At 60.9% G+C, this 17033-nt stretch overlaps 1 protein-coding gene across 2 annotated transcripts; it reads left to right on the forward strand.

Moving 5' to 3' along the window:
* Nucleotides 1-529: 529 nt before the first annotated feature.
* On the forward strand, nucleotides 530-15632 carry CARMIL3 (capping protein regulator and myosin 1 linker 3). Of its 2 annotated transcripts, none has more exons than XM_058666241.1 (40): nucleotides 530-766; nucleotides 2205-2299; nucleotides 2540-2590; nucleotides 2697-2756; nucleotides 2876-2991; nucleotides 3220-3317; nucleotides 3528-3598; nucleotides 3689-3762; nucleotides 4006-4081; nucleotides 4194-4282; nucleotides 4750-4844; nucleotides 5075-5161; nucleotides 5432-5541; nucleotides 5668-5745; nucleotides 6048-6124; nucleotides 6237-6341; nucleotides 6433-6502; nucleotides 6830-6911; nucleotides 7050-7146; nucleotides 7247-7301; nucleotides 7387-7559; nucleotides 7800-7868; nucleotides 8043-8136; nucleotides 8227-8325; nucleotides 8636-8764; nucleotides 8896-9009; nucleotides 9456-9631; nucleotides 10261-10348; nucleotides 10437-10574; nucleotides 10870-10933; nucleotides 11028-11236; nucleotides 11457-11560; nucleotides 11989-12304; nucleotides 12620-12751; nucleotides 13219-13285; nucleotides 13405-13494; nucleotides 14571-14689; nucleotides 14794-14968; nucleotides 15078-15188; nucleotides 15321-15632. In XM_058666241.1, the coding sequence occupies exons 1-40, from the start codon at nucleotides 727-729 to the stop codon at nucleotides 15344-15346; spliced, it is 4119 nt and encodes a 1372-aa protein (XP_058522224.1). In that variant the 5' UTR covers nucleotides 530-726; the 3' UTR covers nucleotides 15347-15632. The 2 variants fall into 2 exon arrangements, with proteins under 2 accessions (XP_058522224.1, XP_058522225.1); XM_058666242.1 differs by having other exon boundaries at nucleotides 11460-11560.
* The last annotated feature ends 1401 nt before the right edge of the window (nucleotides 15633-17033 follow it).

Consider the following 17033-nt stretch of genomic DNA (forward strand, 5'->3'; position numbering starts at 1 on the left):
ACCTGGGAACTCCCATGTGCTACTCACAGGCTCAACAGCCACGGGGACAGTGCCAAGGGCGCCACAGGGATCCCGGAGGCTGGGGCGAGCGTGCTGAAAAGAACCAACTCCCTTCCACACGCGCGCGCGCACACACACACACACACACACACACACACGCAAGTCCCGTCCTGGCATCGTCCTTGGCTCCGAGCTCCCTCCCGGGTCAGCAAGGACATGTCCTGAGCCGGCGCTGGAGGGGGCAGAAAAGGAGCGGCCCTAAAGAGACGCCCTGGGGATGGGGTCCCCTGGCCCACAGACAAAAGGAAATGGGTTCTGCGTCTGGTACCCAAGGAGTGCGTGGCGCGGAAAGCTGGGACGCTGCCCCCGAGCCCCGGTGATGGCTGGGTGACGCAAGTTGGACCTCTCCGCGAGCCACGGGCGGGAAAGAGGGGAGGGGGTCGGCGCCAGCGCGCGCTGGGGTCTCACGCGGCGCGGCGCGGCGCGCATGCTCGGTGCGGCGACAACCGGGCGGGGCGGAGAAGCCGGCGCTCCGAGGCGGGAGGCGGGAGGCGGGGAGGAGCGCTCGCGCAGCCGCCCCTGCCGGGAGCGGGCTCGGCCGCTGCTGCAGAGCTCAGCGCCCGGGCCCTGCCGGAGCCCTGCCGGAGCCGGGTCTAGCATGTGCCGCGGCTTCCCGGCGGCGGCAGCTTCTCTGCAGCAGCAACAGCAGCAGCAGCGGCGGCAGCCATGGCCAAGGCCGGCGTGGAGCTCACCCGCGAGCTGCAAGGTACGAGGCTGCCTTGGTCCCCGGGACGCCCCGTCCGGGAGCATCCCAAACCCCAGTGCGTTCCTGTTCGCGGTACATCCTCAACCCTGTGCTCCTCCGCCCCGTGCCCCCTCGCCTCCAAGGCTAACCCCTACCCACTCTGCGTCCCAGCTCCGGCATCACTGCGCCCGGAGCATCCTCTGCCGCCGGTTCCCTTGCCTCACCCCTAGCAGGACCTTCCTGTCCTGGGCCACCCGCCCCACTGTCCGGCGACAGGTGCACTTGCCCCTGTGCTCCATGAGGCTGACTCCCAACGTTCCCGGCCCACCCTTGGGCGGCGGCGAGGCGTCCAATCTCCCCGTGGTGAGCGTCCCGGCTTCCCTGCCGGGCGGGGCCGGGTCCACCTCGCCAAGCGACGGGAGCTGCCCCTGGTCCTGAACCGCTGTTTGGCTCTACACCCTCCCTCCTCCCGGCTCCGCCCCGGAACCGGCCCCAGAAAACCCTGGCTAGTGATGAAAAAAAAAAAAAAGCGGGGGTGGGGGGGGGTCAGGAAACGGGTCCTAGGCTGGAGCTAAAGCCTAGAGCAGGCAGGGTCTCCGCAGCTCACCTCCCCTCCCCACTGCCCACCACTAGCACCTCAAGGCCCCTCCTGTTTGCACCTCTCTCAGAGAATGCTCAAGAGCAGGCCCGGCCCCCTTGCGCTGCTACAACCCTGACCCCCAGAGGCGCGAGCACAGGCTAGCCCACGCAGACAGCAGGACACTCAAGGATATTGGGAAACACTCTGCGCTGTGGCGGGTTCCAGCACCTACTCGCGCACCCCACCAGCATCGGGAGATGTGTGTACACACACTTCATGGCGGACACGCACACGCACACACACTAGGGGATGTTTGGAGGGTACTGCCAGCAGATGAGTATAGGGCTTATTTAAACTCTAACTCCTTCTCCGTGCACCCCCTCCCTTCCACACACACACACACACACGCATGCCTGAGGCCCAGGAGCAGCCTGGCCCTGTGCCCCTGTCATAGCTACAAGGCAGCATGTTCATTCACACTTCACCGTACCCACTGACGCCTGGCTCCTGGGCATCTTCCGAAGGCAGGCCCATGCTTGTAGAACAGGCAGGCGTGGGCGCTAGCATCCGGACCACCTAAAGAGTGGCACGAGGGACACCCCCACGCCCCCGCCCACTGACTCACTGTGTCTATGTTGATATGGAGCCTGGGTTGGAAAAATCCTTCACACTCTCAGAAGTGTGAAGGCGCACCCTCCCACAGACGGTATCCCCTGAGTCAGGGACGCAAGGAGCTGGGCTTACCCAAGAGAAAGTTCTCTGTTCCTCTCCTTCTTCCTTGTCCCCTCTCCCCTGACCCTGCTTCCATCTGGAAGGCCATGGGGAAGTGGAGGTCACCTGGGAGGTGGGGAGCTCTGAGTGGGCACCCTCCACCTGCAGACAGTATCCGGAGGTGCCTGAGCCACGGTCCCGTTCTCCAGCAACACCGGGTGAAGCTAGAGACAAAACCCAAGAAGTTTGAGGACCGAGTGCTGGTGAGGGGAGGTGGCCTGGAGGGGGGCAGGGAGGAAGTATTCAGGGCGGCTGGTCTGTGGAGCAGTGGCAGGGGAGGACCGAGAACTAAAGCCTGTAGGGAGAGGGAACTGATGTCCCAGAGCCAAGCGTAGGGCAGGAGAGAGAGCAGAACAGGGATGCTACAGGAGGGCAGGAGGGCAGGAGGGCAGGAGGGGGGGTCCACCCTGCTGCTGCCAGCTGCTGTCTCATCTTGCCTGCAGGCCCTGACTTCCTGGCGCCTCCATCTCTTCCCATTTAAAGTCCCTGCCAAGGTGAGCTAGGCTGAAGAGTGGCGAGCACCCGGCCTTGCCCTCTAGGCAGCCTGGGGATGAACCAGACCTTCAACAGGAGCTGAGTGCCTCTGTTCATCCCTCACAGGTGGAGAGCTCCTTCAATGTCCTGGAAATCCGGGCCTTTAATACACTCAGTCAGAATCAGGTGTGGACTTGTGGGGCAGCAGGGGCAGAGGGGGACCATTGCTGAGCCGGCTGGAGACAGGGCCGGGCAGGGGAAGGAGGCAGGGGGTATGTGAGACTCTGGCCCTCCCTGTCCCCCAGATCCTGGTGGAGACAGAGCGTGGCCTGGTGAGCATGCGGCTGCCCTCAGCTGAGAGCGTGGACCAGGTGACGAGGCATGTGAGCTTGGCCCTCTCCAAGGTCTGCCCTGGCCCTGGGTGAGTGGCCAATGAGGGCCTGGTCAGGGGACTAGGCAGCAGAGACGTCACCTCCCCTCCCACCTCCCCCTGGACCTGGGCTGCTGGGACAGCAGAAGGCCCCTCTCCCTCATCCCCCCACCACCACCCTTGGGCATCCCCCCAACCCCCATCGCAGAAGCTGCTGCAGGAGAAACCCTTAGAGCCTCTTTCCACCCCTCTCTGGGATGTTGTATGTTCCTCCTTCAGGTGCCTAATTCGGCGTGGCAATGCAGACACTCCCGAGGGGCCCCGGGACACATCCCCTAACTCCGAGACTTCCACATCCACCACTCACAGTGTGTGCGGTGAGCAGGGGAAGGTGCAAGGGGAGGGGAGGCAGGCTTCACTCAACCCACCCTGGTCCCTAAAGCACATGGTGCATGGGGGTCTGAGACTAGGACAGCAACAGCCCCCAGGACTCAGGAGGTCCGCGGTCTGGCACAGGAGGTGGCCTTGACCATTCCTTCAACCCCAAAGCTAGTTCTCCATCCCCTTATCCCGAGTCGGGCCCACAGGTGGCTTCTCTGAGACCTACGCTGCCCTGTGTGACTACAACGGGCTGCACTGCCGAGAAGAGGTGCAATGGGTACGTCAGGAGGGAGCTGTCAGGGGGAGGGGAGTCAGGAGAAGCAGAGAGAGGAGGAGGAGCAGATGAGAGCCAGTCCCTCCTCTCCAGGATGTGGACACCATCTACCATGCTGAAGATAACCGGGAGTTCAATCTCTTGGACTTCAGCCACCTGGAGAGCCGGTAGGTCCCGGGACACAGAGATTCAGCTCTCAATTCCCTAGCTGCAACTGCATGCCAGCCCCAACCCAGGGTGCCCCTCTGTCCCAGCCACAGCTCCTTCCCTGCCTCCCCAACCCCATCCACCCCTGCTGCTGTCTTCCCCTGCTGCCCCCCACCTCCATCCCTGCTTTCTTCTTTCCTGTCCCAGCCATCCACTCACCAGCTATCCCCCTTCCCTTGTCCCCCTACCCCCTCCCTCACCAGAGATCTGGCCCTCATGGTGGCAGCCCTAGCCTACAACCAGTGGTTCACCAAGCTCTACTGCAAGGACTTGCGGCTGGTAGGAGCTGGGATGGGCTGGGGGCCGGAGGGGGGGAGGAGAGGATAGGGGAGCCCTCTCAGCTCCTGCTCACAGGACCCATCCCCAGCCCTCCCCCAACATCTGTCTGCAGGGCTCTGAAGTGCTGGAACAGGTGCTACACACCCTGAGCAAATCCGGGAGCCTCGAAGAGCTGGTGTTGGACAATGCAGGACTTAAAACGTGAGGCCAGCCTCCTCCACAGGCAGTGGTGCCCCTCTGATGTAGTCTTAGAAGGTTCCAGAACCTAAGGGACATGATGTGTGCCTCTGAGCTGTCTCACCCAGCTCCTGGCTCCATAGAAGAGGAGAAAAGACCCACAAGGACACTGAGTTAGTCAGCCATTCCCCCTGGGACACAGAGTTCCTGCCCAACACACACACACACTCCATGGCCTTGCCCCAGGACCCTCTAGGCCCCAACCCCCTTCTCTAGCAACCACTAAGCAGGGTGGGCCACTCCAGGTTTGAGGACCCCCAAGCTGGGTTTGACCCCCAGCTCAACAACTTCCTTAACACAGTGAGCAGCTCGCTGGCAGGGCCCATCCAGCACTGCAGTCCCAACCAGGCAGGCAGGCTAGAAAAGGGGCAGCCCACAGGGTGGGCCAGGGGGCCCAGCTCAGGACAAATCCTTCCTCCCCTTGCCTGAAGGGACTTTGTCCAGAAGCTGGCCGGGGTGTTTGGGGAGAACGGGAGCTGTGTGCTGCATGCCCTCACTCTGTCCCACAACCCCATCGAGGACAAGGGTGAGCCCCAACCTGGAATCCTATCCCTGTCATCACGCAGAAACACCCTCTCCTAGCCCAGGGCCTGACCTGGGCCCCAGCAGGGGCTCTCCAGCCTCTGTCGGCCCCTGCCCCACACCTCCATCCTCAATCCCAAGCCTGCATCCCATTCAAGCCCCTGTCGGACTCTGCGGCCCCTGCCCCCATCGCCCAGCCTCTCTCACTGGGCCCATTCTCCCTCCGTTTCCCAGGCTTCCTCAGTCTGAGCCAACAGCTCCTTTGCTTCCCCACTGGGCTCACCAAACTGTGCCTGGCCAAGACTGCCATTTCCCCTCGAGGTACTCATGTGGTGACCCTGACCTCTGACCTTTGGTCCATCCCCTACCACCCTGTGCTGCCTAGGGCCTTGAACCCTGTAGGTCAGCCTCCTGTACATCTCACCTACCTCAGCCTGGCCCGCAACAGCTGCTCCCACAGGTGGGAGCACTGTACTGCAGCATGATGGGGAAGGAGAAGAAGCCGTGCTTGGGGGAGGAGGGGAGAGCTGGCTGCTGAGGGGAAGTGGTGAGGATGGGGGGCCAACCCAGCCCAGTGTCTGCTGTGCTCAGGGCTCCAGGCACTGGGCCAGACCTTCGGGGCCAACCCAGCCTTTGCCAGCTCCCTGCGATACCTAGACCTGAGCAAGAACCCCGGGCTGCTAGCCACCGACGAGGCTAACGTGAGTTGGTAGGAGGGAGCCGTGAGCTCCTGCAGAAGCAGGACGGGGCCACAGAGCAGCATGCGAACCTGTGTTCCCTGGCCGGGAACCCCTGGCCCTACAGCCCCTCTCACCTGCCTTTCCCAGGCCCTCTACAGTTTCCTGGCCCAGCCCAACGCCCTGGTGCACCTGGACCTGTCCGGGACCGACTGCGCCATTGACTTGGTGAGAGGCTGACCTGCAGCAAGAGGGGGTAGGCAGGGGGTATGTCAAGCCTCCCTAAGGAGGGTTCTGCTGAATGGTAAGGCATCACTGCTGTCTGCAGCTCCCGCCTGCTGGGTGCCCTCTAGCAGGGCCCCAAGACCTGAGAGGTGGCCAAGGTTAGGGGTGGGTGTACAGCGGCTGAGAAGCCCCTCCCTCGAGCCCCTCCGCACCCCAGCCACCAAGTGAGGGGAGTAAGCAGGGTTCAGAGCCCATCCTAGACAGGGGTCAGTCCTGTCTAGGATGCCCTCTTCCCTCCCCCACAGCTTCTGGGCGCCCTGCTCCACGGTTGCTGCTCCCATCTCACCTACCTCAACCTGGCCCGCAACAGCTGCTCCCACAGGTGGGAGCACGAAGGGGGAGACACAGGGAGGATCGGGCTGGTCATGGCCATCCCCTCCCTCCCCTCCCTCGCTGACCCTCCTCTCCTCCCGGGGGGTGCTCTGGGTTCACAGGAAGAGCAAGGAGGCCCCGCCAGCCTTCAAGCAGTTCTTCAGCAGCACCTACACCCTGAGCCACGTCAACCTGTCAGCCACAAGGCTGCCCCTGGAGGCCCTCAGGTCGGGTGGGTGCGAGGTTGGGGGTGCCCAGGGGACCAGTGGGAGACAGCCATCCAGGGGGTAAAGGTGGGCCACTGGCCTTCCTCCACAGGGCGCTGCTGCAGGGCCTCTCCCTCAATAGCCACCTCAATGACCTGCACCTGGACCTCAGTAGCTGTGAGGTAAGCCCTCGCACTTGCTCTGACGCTGACCCTAACCACGGTACACTTCGTCCTTCCTCTTGAAAGCCTGTGCTCTCTGGCCCTCCCTCCAGATGTCCCAGGTTTTCAGATCCCACTGTCGGCTTTGGTGGGGGAGAGATACCAGGCTTCTCCACTAGAGGGCAGGAGCAAGCTGATTTAGGAGAGATGGCTGGCAAGGAGGCTAGAACCTTAGGAAAAGATGGAGCAAGGCACTCCTGATTTTACACCTGCTGCCACCTTGAGTCCTGGCATGACTGCTCCCGCACACCAACCTTGGCCCTCTCCGATCCTGCCTTGCCTCTGCAGCTCCGCTCAGCGGGAGCCCAGGCCTTGCAGGAGCAGCTGGGGGCCGTCACCTGTGTGGGCAGCCTGGATCTGTCCGACAATGGTGAGTTGAAGGGTGGAGGGTCTCCCCTCACTAGAGGCTCTAAGTGGGAACAGGGGCCTGGAGCATGGAAAAGAAGCCGTGAGGAGACACTCCTCTAAGCTTTAAAGTCAAGGCCGAGCTCTCCCATCTGCCGACCAGGGTTCGATTCTGACCTCTTGACACTGGTGCCTGCACTTGGCAAGAACAAGTCCCTCAAGCACCTGTTCCTGGGCAAGAACTTCAATGTCAAAGCCAAGTGAGACCCCCTTCATCCCATCCACCACCCATACCTCCCCTTGCCTCCCTGTATCTCCCCAGGCCCTTCCCCTCCTACTCTGAGCCCTCACTCCCCACAGGACCCTGGAGGAAATCCTACACAAGCTGGTACAGCTGATCCAGGAGGAGGACTGTGTGAGTGGCCAGACCTGACTGGGGAGCAAGGGGAGGCATGCTGCCCAGACAGAGCCCACTCCGACTTCCTCCCTTGCACCTGCAGTCCCTGCAGTCACTGTCGGTAGCAGACTCCCGGCTGAAGCTACGCACCAGCATCCTCATCAATGCCCTGGGCAGCAACACCTGCTTGGCCAAGGTGGATCTGAGCGGCAATGGCATGGAGGACATTGGGGCCAAGATGTTGTCCAAAGCCCTGCAGATAAATTCCTCCCTCAGGTGGGGCCCACACCTGGAAACTCCCAGTCCCCCACCTACTGTCACTGCACCCTGTGCACACACATGTCCTCCCCCATTTGGAGCTCCATGCTTGCCCTGGGCCCTGGCTTTCCAGAACCCTCTTTGAGTCAGCTTCATTCCCCAGGAGAGGAGGGAGGGCTCCAGAAGGGGTCATGTCCCTGACTTGTAACAGGCACGCCAGAGGGAGGCGACACCAACTGGTGCCCGCCCTCCCCACAGAACCATCCTGTGGGACCGGAACAATACATCTGCCCTGGGCTTCCTGGACATCGCCAGGGCCCTGGAGAGGTGAGTGACCCGGGGGCCTGCCCTGAGACTGGACCAAGCTTGAAATATTCCACAGTCCTCCCTCCAAGTTTCTTGGCGAATGACGGTCATGTTAGGAAAGGATGGGGAAGAGGAAGATGAGGTTCTCCCCTCCTCACCTGCCACCCCTCAAGATGTGCCACTATACCCCCCCAGCAACCACACCCTACGCTTCATGTCGTTTCCTGTGAGTGACATCTCGCAAGCCTACCGCAGCGCCCCAGAGCGCACTGAAGACGTCTGGCAGAAGGTGGAGGGCGCTGTCCTCAGCGGGAGTGGGGATGGGGTACAGCTCACACGTGACCGGGCCCTGAGCCCACACACCCGTCATCATCTCCAGATCCAGTGGTGCCTGGTGAGGAATAACCACTCGCAGACGTGCCCCCAGGAGCAGGCCTTCCGGCTGCAGCAGGGCCTGGTGACCAGCAGCGCCGAGCAAGTAAACGTTTCCCTCCAGGCCACGTGGGCATGCGCAGGGGCACAGCGCGATGGCACAGAGCGCATGGGAGCATGAGAACAGAACCTAGGGGACCCCCACCTAGACTGAATGTGGGATGGAACAGAAAGAAGGGACATTCAGAATACCCAGACATAGACCAAGAAGGGCACTCAGAGGAGAGAAACCAGACCGCAGGAGGCACCAGCACATCCTGTCCATGTTTACACCCACAGCGCTGCCTGCAGTCTCCCCTCTAGGATGCTGGGGCGCAGGACCCCCCCTGACACTCTGGCTTCTCTCTGTGTTGCAGATGCTACAGCGGCTGTGTGGGCGAGTGCAAGAGGAGGTGCGGGCCCTGAGGCTGTGCCCCTTGGAGCCGGTGCAGGACGAGCTGCTCTATGCCCGAGACCTCATCAAGGACGCCAAGAATTCTCGAGCGGTGAGCCCTCCATGGTCCCTCCCACCCTCCCTGACAGTCTGGAAGACACATACCAAGTTCCCTCCTAAGGCACAGCCCCAGCCCCGGGAGGCCCAATGCTGCCTGCAGCTTAGACCACCTGCCTTCCCCAGCTCTTCCCCAGCCTCTACGAGCTGGGCCACGTGCTGGCCAACGACGGGCCTGTGCGGCAGAGGCTGGAATCCGTGGCCAGCGAAGTGTCTAAGGCTGTGGACAAGGAGCTGCAGGCAAGTCCTGGAGCAGAGGGGAGGCCATGACGGGAACCCCATGTTGACTGAGGGCTCAAGTCAGAGTCGGGGGAATGGCAAAGAGGAAACGCCTGGAATTGAGCCCACTACTACATCACCACTATGCCAAAGCCATTCTATATAGTATAAGGTTTTTTTGGTTTTTAGTGGGTTTTTTTTTTCTACCTTTGACCTTGGCTCTTAAACTCTGACCTCCAACCTCTGGATCCTGACCCTTGTTTGAACTGACTCTCCCTCTATTTTTATATGGTAGAGTGGAAGGAGTGTCTAGAAAGTATCAGAGCCTGCGGTTGCACTAGACAGATCCCTCCGTGTCCCCATGGAATGGACAGGGCAAGGCCTCTTCTGCTGTGGCGCCAACCCTGACCTTGCTTCTGCTTGGGGCTCAGGCTTCTCTCCCTCTCCACCCCTCCACCTCCCATTAGGTGATCCTGGAGTCCATGGTCAGCCTGACGCAGGAGTTGTGCCCCGTGGCCATGCGGGTGGCAGAGGGACACAACAAAATGCTGAGCAACGTGGCGGAGCGTGTCACTGTGCCCCGGAACTTCATCCGAGGGGCGTTGCTGGAGCAGGCGGGGCAGGACATTCAGAACAAGCTGGAGTGAGAAGGGAGAAAGGGTGGGGGGTGCTGGAGGCGGGGCTGGAGCTGGCCCAGAGCACTTAGCGCTATCAGCAATGAATAATAGATGGCACCGTCTCCATTACAAGGGATAAATCTTTAACCATGTGCAACGTTGCTATTCTGCTATTCGGGACCTGACAGTCTTTGCCCTGGAAATCTAAGTGCTGAATTGGGGGTTAGGAGCCGGGCGTGCACACAGTGCATGCCAACAGGTGTGTACACACACTGATTCCAGGCATGGTCTCCTAAAAAGCTGTTCAGGTTAGACCCAGGAGAAAGTGGGGTGCATGACATGCCCCTACGGGAGGTTCTTCAGCTACCACCCATCACACACATCAGCACCCCCAGTTCCCTAGCCTGGCCTGGAGCTCCCTTGCTCCTCTTCCAACTCCTCCCTGTCCCCCTCCCCCAACACACACACCTCTGGACCCCAGGGACCAGAGGGAGGGTGCCAAGACACATGAGTTAATGGAGACCAGAGGCTGCTGGGCTCCCACAGCAGCCACACTTTCCCTAGACAGCGAGGCCTATGGGCTGGCTCGTTGGAGAGGGAGAAACCAGGGCCTGCAGGGGCCAGGAGCACTGAGCAGCCCTCCCTGTGCCTGCAGTGAAGTGAAACTGTCCGTGGTCACCTACTTGACCAACTCCATAGTGGACGAGATCCTGCAGGAACTCTATCACTCCCACAAGAGCCTGGTGAGGCTGCTGGACACCTCCTCCCCTCCCCAGCTTGTGTGCATCCCGCCACCAGGTCAGCATCCTGGGACCAACTCTCTTTCCTCAGGCCCGGCACCTGACCCAGCTAAGGACCCTGTCAGATGCGTCAGGGGGCCCAGGCCAAGGGCAGGACCTGTCCTCCCGTGGCCGAGGTCGGAACCATGACCATGAGGAGACCACAGATGATGAACTTGGGACCAACATCGTGAGCACCCCACACCTCTCGTTCCCCTCCTCAGCCTGAGCCCTGCCCTTGAACCTGCACTGCATTGCCCTCTTCCAGTGTCTGGACACTCCTGCCCCTGAACTTGCTGTGTGACTGGTCTACCCCTACCTCCACCCCAGCCTTCATCCAGGCCAGCCTCTTCCCTTGTCCCCATCCCCCAGTTACCAAGAAGAGAGGTGGGATTTTCTCCCCAGAAAAGGCTTTATGAGGCACAGGCAGCCCCAGGGGAGGGTTCCCCACAACCTGGCAGCACCATCTGTCTCCATTGCTGCAGGACACCATGGCCATCAAAAAACAGAAACGCTGCCGCAAGATCCGGCCCGTGTCTGCCTTCATCAGTGAGTTGCCCCTTTGCTCAAAGGCCCGCCAGGCTTCCACCCCTGCCCCAGTCTCTGTTTTCCTCTGTCCCTTCACCGGCTGCTGTCCCCACAGGTGGGAGCCCGCAGGACATGGAAGGCCACCTGGGGAACCTGGGCATGCCCCCGAGCTGGTTCTCAGGCCTTGGAAGCAGCCAGCCCACAGCCAGTGGCTCCTGGGAAGGTCTCTCAGAGCTGCCCACGCATGGCTACAAACTGAGACACCAGACACAAGGGAGGCCCCGGCCCCCGCGCACCACTCCCCCGGGACCTGGGCGGCCCAGTGTGAGTCCCTAAGGCCTGCCAGGGTAGTTCTAGCCTTGGGCAGGGGAGAGGGGCGGGGGGGGCGGGGAACGGACCAGGCAGGGCCATCAAACAAGATCAGCATTAGATGGGACAGCAACCAGACCCTGTTGCAGTCTGAACTTGCACAAGGAGGCCCTGGGTGAGTGAGAGGAGTGGCTTCCTGACCCAGAGAGGAGAACCTGTGAGCCTTTCCTCACAGCAGGTGCCAGTGGCCGGGCCTCGACAGGAGAACGGGATGGCCACCCGTCTGGACGAGGGGCTGGAGGACTTCTTCAGCCGCAGAGTCATGGACGAGAGCTCCAGGTGCGTTGTCTAAGCACAGTCCTGCTTGGAGTCGATCTGTGTGGCAGGATCCTCCCAGCTCCCTGACAGTCTCTCTTAGGGACAGCTGCCCCCTCATCCCCAGCCTTCCTCACCCAGCCGTTAGCTCCCAGAGCTTCCCAGTCATTACCTCAGAACAGCTGGAAAGCATGGGGTCAGTGGGCGGTGGGGACAGATGGGGACCCCAGGGCCCTGCTCTGTCCAAGGCAGATGCCACAGGATGGAGCTGGGGCACTTGGAGAAGCTTAGGGATGGAAATTAGTAGGGTGGGCTGGGGAGAGGCCTGTGTGGGGGACCAGAAGGTGGTACAAGGAAGCCGGGATCCACTGTGTGCCCTGACCAGAGGGGCAGGAGGAGGGAGTGATGGGGAGGAAGTGGGAATTTGGGACCAAACCCAGCCCGCTGCCCAGCTGCCCGCGGACACTGAGGAGCTTGCGCCCAGGCCTCTCCGAGCCACCACTGCCCCCGCTGCAGAAGAAGAGGCGCCGAGGCCTGTTCCACTTCCGCCGGCCCCGGAGCTTCAAGGGTGACAGGGGGCCAGGATCCCCCACCGCCGGACTCCTCCTCCCTCCACCACCGCCCCCACCCCCGACTCAGGAGAGCCCCCCCAGCCCGGACCCACCAAGCCTGGGCAACAGCTCCTCTCCCTGCTGGAGCCCGGAGGAAGAGAGCAGCCTCCTCGCCAGTTTTGGGGAGGGTCGGGGACCTGCCTTCCACAGGAAAATGGTGAGTGAAGCCTGAGGGCTGTGTCCTCCCTTGCTTCTGTCCCAACCCTCCGCTGCTCCACCTCCACCTCACAGCAAGCTCAGAGGGAGAATACTAGGGCTTCCCTGAGGAACGCTGTGGACTAAGATCTGGAGATGCAGAGCATTCTGGGAGTGCTGGATGCAAATGAGAAAGACTTCCTTCTTGAGTTGTGGGCTTGCTCAGGATTGGAGGCTCCAGGGAATGGGGCAGGGGGAAGTGTCCCCAACTCCCCTGCTGTCTTGTGGAACTCCTTTTGCACCCGGAGCCACTTGCAAACTGGAGACCTTATTCCAGGCGCCTGAGGGGTCAGAGCCAGGAGAGGGGGCCCCAGCCCCTGGAACCACACCGCAGCAGCCAAGGGCCCATGGCGTGGCCCTTCCCGGACTGGGAAGAGCCAAGGGTTGGAGTTTCGATGGCAAACGAGAGGTGAGGAGCAGCTGGGGTGGCAAATCCAGGATCCGTCTTTCCCTACCATGCCCTGCTGGTCTCGTGCTGCTAGTTGGGTGGAAAGGCCCATGCCTTGGCTGGGAAAGGCCTTAACTGCAGTTCTGTACCTCGTCACTTACCTGCAGGAAGCCTGACCCAGTTACTGGCCTCCGGGAGGGAACTTCTGCTTCCTAGGTGGGAAGCAGAGTGGGGACAAGATCTCTGTCGCCAGAGCTTGGGTGACTTGATTACACCCTTTCTGATGTGCCCCTGAATTATGTTGACTGAACACTTCTTTGAAATCAAGCCGCCTTGTGAAACAAAAACTGCAGCTAAGCAGCAGCATCCATAAAACCAGGAAGAGGGCGGGACGCGTGTCTGTGTAGCGCGTGCCTCCTCCGTGCCTGCCCAGGTGTCTGGTGCGCGTGCTGCAGGGGCCTGCTGAGCTGACACAGCTGTGCTTTCAGGGCCCTGGCCCCGACCTGGAGGGCAGCGCTCAGGCTTGGCAAAAACGACGCTCATCGGATGACGCTGGTGAGAAGGCCCCCAGCACTCCCTTTCCTGCACCCCTTCTCACGGACCCCTCCTAACTTACCTTTTCTTCCTTTCTGTTCCTTCCCCATCTCCATTCTTGCCCTCTCCCCCCACCCCAGGGCCTGGAGCCTGGAAGCCCCCACCGCCCCCCCAAAGCACAAAGCCCAGCTTCAGCGCCATGCGCCGAGCGGAGGCCACGTGGCACATAGGTATGGAAAACAGCAGCCCCAAAGGCCCGTACCCAAACCCCAGGGATCCTGGTCTCTGCCCTGGGGAATTTGCATACCAAGGGGTTTGGAGGGCAGGGTATGGGCACTGAGAAGGATGTTTACAAAGCCACAACCTAAAGAGAGAAAAACAAAAAAACAATCCAGAGAAAGCTTCTACAGAATGGAAGTGGCTTTGCCAGGAGAATTCCAATGAAGTGCCGCCTCAGGCCTTGGTCACTGTCTGCCTAGTGGTGCCCTCTGTCGGGACATCTCTCTTCTCTCTCTCTCTCTCTCTCTCTCTCTCTCTCTCTCTCTCCCCCTCTCCCCCCCCCCCCCTGCCACCACCACCATGTGAGGTGGAAACACTTCCTGCTGTGGCCCAGCCCAGACACTCCAGCATCCTCTCAAAACAGTCCCCACCCCACCTTGAAAAGGTGCTCCAAGACAGCCCATGAGCTCCACCTTGGCTCGGGGGAGGTCAAAAATGCTAGTCCCACTCAGCCACCCATGACTGTAAGCAAGGCCTTTGCTCTCTGGCCCCATGAGTAGACCCTGTGCCCTGCCCATATGCACCTGCAATGATCTCTTCATCCTGGACATACCCCGGGTAGAACAACCAAAGCAGGGCTGCATCCTGACTCAGGAAGCTGCTCCAGAAAGATGCTCTCATGTCACTGATCTGCAGACAGTTTCCTCCAGTGTCACACCCTCAGGGGGAGGGGTGCAGAAGGCAAGCCAGCCAGGGCACCTCTCCTCTCCCGGAGGGCTGTCACCTTGCACATCAGATCAGAAGACAAGAGTTCTGGGAATGCCAGGCTGCAGCCTTGGCAGGGCCCTGGAGCACTGCAGCCCTGAACTGGGGCAGCCAGGCCTGTGGACCCAGCGGACAAGGGCCAACCAAGGTCCTGCTCTGTGAGGCGGTAGCCAAGCCACAGCCCCTTCCAGAGGTGATGGCCACACAGTGATGCTGGGCTAAGGAAGTGTGGATGCGGAAGGCGATGAGGAAGGCAGGGGTGTCAGAGCAGCTGGGCAACTAGGGCACACCTGCTCCTGCAGCTTCTCTTTCCCACCCCCAGCTGAAGAGAGCGCTCCCAACCTCAGCTGCCAGAGCCCCAGCCCAGCCTCCCAAAATGAGGAGGAGGAAAAGGAGGAGACTCTGTTCCCAGAAAGGATTGCTACAGCCAGGAATGCCAAGGTGAGGGCTGTCAATGTGAGACGCGGCAGGGGAGGGCAGAGGGGTGAACCTAGAGAAGGCAAAAGGCTGCCTGAGACAACACTCCCTTCCTCTCACAACTGCAGGACCCCCCATTAGCTCCACGGCCCCCCAAGCCTGTGGCTGTGCCCAGAGGCCGCCGGCCTCCACAGGAGCCAGGAGGCAAGGAGGAAGCCGAGACAGGGGGAACAACTCCAGGAATCAGCAAGCCCCGGCTGAGACTGGGCTCCCAGCAGGACCAAGAGGAGCCTGAGGTCCCAGGTGGGCCATCCTGGCTAGGGGCGGAGAGGCTCCAGGCATCTGCCTGCAAGGCCATGCTGCCTGCCATGAGCAGCCCCCGCCATCACACACAACATCACCCTCATTTCAGGGCCCCCTGATCCCAGCCGCCGCACTGCCCCCCTGAAACCTAAGAGGACACGGCGGGCACAGTCCTGTGACAAGCTGGAGCCGGACAGGAGGCGGCCTCCTGACCCTACAGGTGTCCCTTCCCACTCTCTCCCCATCCCACTTGGCATGTGACAAACCCCAACGTGGCAGGGGACAGGGAAGGGCTGGCTCTCCCTGCCCAGGAAGCTGGCTCTGGGATCTCTCCCTTTCTTGCCTCCTGCAGGAAGCAGTGAGCCTGGAACGGACTGACGCCCCCACCCAGCAGCCCTCCTCTTGACATGTGCCTCACAAGGACTCAGATACCCCAGCCACTGCTGTTCCCCCAGGCTTCCTGCCAGCCCCTGGCCCACAGGGACAGTGTGGCAGACCCAGGCATGGGGGAGCAGGAGGCAGGGACCTGGAGGGAGGGAAGCTGTGGCTGCCTCCCGTGGCCTCGCTCTGTAGAGAGCTTCAGGATGGGGGTCCGCCTCCTCCCACCCCCCCGCCCCAGGAGGGCAGATCTCCGTCCTTCTTTCCCCAGGGGATCTCTCCCCACTTGTATAGAATAAAAAAAAATACACAAAATCATTGCCTGCCTCAAGTCACTGCTGTTTTTTCCCATTCACTGTCCCCCACGCCCCACCATCTGCTCCTGTCCCCCCCACACACACATACACACCACTTCCCCAAACTTGGCCACAGTGGGAAGAGGTGAGGAACACCCATAGACATAGCTCTGGGGCTCAGGGAAAAGAAGAAGGAAGAGCAAAGAACAAGGGCAAGGGGCCCATGGGTCACCCAGTGAGGGTGGGTGCTGTGTACAGGTTCAAGCAGGGCTGAGCTGTGGGGAAGGTGTTAGTCACTGAGCCAGTATTAATATGTTTGTGTGTGTGTCCAGCTGTTGGGGACATGATGGGATTGAAAGACCGCCCTATATCAGGGGAGACTGTGTGTGTGTGTGTGTGTGTGCAGTGCTCACTGTGTCACGCGCTGTGAGTCATTCCGGGGGCACCTTCAGGAGCTAACAACCTCACCAGTTGCATAGCTTGTCAGTGAGCAGAAGTCTCCGTGGCATAAGAGGATCAATAATGAAATGAATCGTTTCCAACTGGTGTCCTGACAAGCAGCATCTTGGCACTCGAGAGCCTGCTCAACAGCTTCTTCCTCTGGGAAGCCCTTCCTGATGCCTTCTCTACTCCTTCGGATTGGACCTGCCCTCACTGTCCCCAACGCACCCAGCCGGGTCCTTAACCTGAGTCTTGTCACACTCGGGGTGTTGTGCATAGGCTAATCGTCTCTATGTGTTTCTCTACTCCCCACAGTCTCCCTCCTTCAGGCATGGGGTGAGGGGGCTGGGGGCAGCTATGTCTTAATCACCTGATGAGCCCCAGGACCTGCCACCAGGCCTGGCACTCGCGTCAGATGCTGCAGAGGGCAGGAGTCCTAGTTCTAGCAGCAGACAGCTTAGGGGTGGAGTGGAGAGTAAAGGTGTCCAGGAGAGTGCTCTCGTCACACCTCCCAGAACACCATGTGCCCAGGTCCTCCCCACGTGGCTAGTAGCTCCACAGCCAATCGCTCAGGTCTTTGACCTCAGCAGGGATGACAAGCGGTCTTGTTTCCGTAAGATCTGTGGTGGCACAGCCCCTCCCACAAGGATGTGGCCATCTGGGTTGAATCATGGTGTGGGGGAGTGGGGATAGCATTGGATACCCTGTGGCACCGGAAGGTGGCTCAGTCCATGCCCCCACTGTGCAGCCCCCTAATGCAGAATATGAAGTTGTAAGGTCCCAAAACAGTCATATCCAATACCCAAGCCTCCTCACAAAAAGGTGGTGGAGAGAGACAGCCTGGGGCCTCAGGACCCACAACCTGGCTGGCATAGCACGGATGAGCATGTGTGTGTGTGTGAGACAAGGACAGCCCAGGGTGCTTTTACTTGGGATTGCAATCGTCCTTA

Source organism: Ochotona princeps, chromosome 6 (assembly GCF_030435755.1).
Source record: "Ochotona princeps isolate mOchPri1 chromosome 6, mOchPri1.hap1, whole genome shotgun sequence".
Classification (NCBI taxonomy): Eukaryota; Metazoa; Chordata; class Mammalia; order Lagomorpha; family Ochotonidae; genus Ochotona; species Ochotona princeps.